The sequence below is a fragment of the Gekko japonicus genome, unplaced genomic scaffold (genome assembly GCF_001447785.1).
Source record: "Gekko japonicus isolate JY-2015 unplaced genomic scaffold, Gekko_japonicus_V1.1 scaffold88709, whole genome shotgun sequence".
NCBI lineage: Eukaryota > Metazoa > Chordata > Lepidosauria > Squamata > Gekkonidae > Gekko > Gekko japonicus.
Window position 1 is genome coordinate 1 of NW_015252555.1, and position 498 is coordinate 498.

Below are 498 nucleotides of genomic sequence, written 5' to 3' on the forward strand. Positions count from 1 at the left end.
TCTTTGCCTCCCCAGGATACTCTGAATCTATGGTGCCCGCTGGAACCCACTTTCCCAGACCCGCTCTCGATGCCCGATTTCTTGCCACGCCTCTTGGCACAGTGCATCCTGCTGGAGGGCGCCCGGGCCGAGGGCTCGTGCATCTCCGGAACCATTCGGGTGCTCAACTTGGCCTACGAGAAGCGGGTCTCCGTGCGGTACACCTGGGACTCCTGGGCCACTCAGCGTGAAGCTCGGGCTTCCTACGCCGCCCCTGCAGGGCGGGACCGGGACCACGCCGACCGCTTTGCCTTCCGCCTGCCACTGCCAGTCCCGTTGCCCCCGGGGGTCAGCCTAGAGTTTGCTCTCTGCTACCTTGTGGGCGGGAAGGAATTTTGGGACAACAACCAAGGCCGCAACTATTGCCTGAGACCCCCGCCCTCCGTGGAAGAGGAAGATGAGCCCCCCAGCCCCACTCGCGATTGCTGCGAGACAGGATGGATACATTTCATATAGGGG

The 498-nt window shown here is 63.1% G+C and overlaps 1 protein-coding gene across 1 annotated transcript; it reads left to right on the forward strand.

The window, feature by feature from the left end:
* Nucleotides 1–3: 3 nt before the first annotated feature.
* LOC107125455 (protein phosphatase 1 regulatory subunit 3E-like) lies at nt 4–495 on the forward strand (the record flags this gene model as incomplete). The annotated part of the gene is made up of 1 exon (XM_015428875.1): nt 4–495. A coding segment is annotated over one exon (492 nt), but the record flags the coding sequence as incomplete, so codon positions are not given.
* Between the last annotated feature and the right edge of the window lie 3 nt (nt 496–498).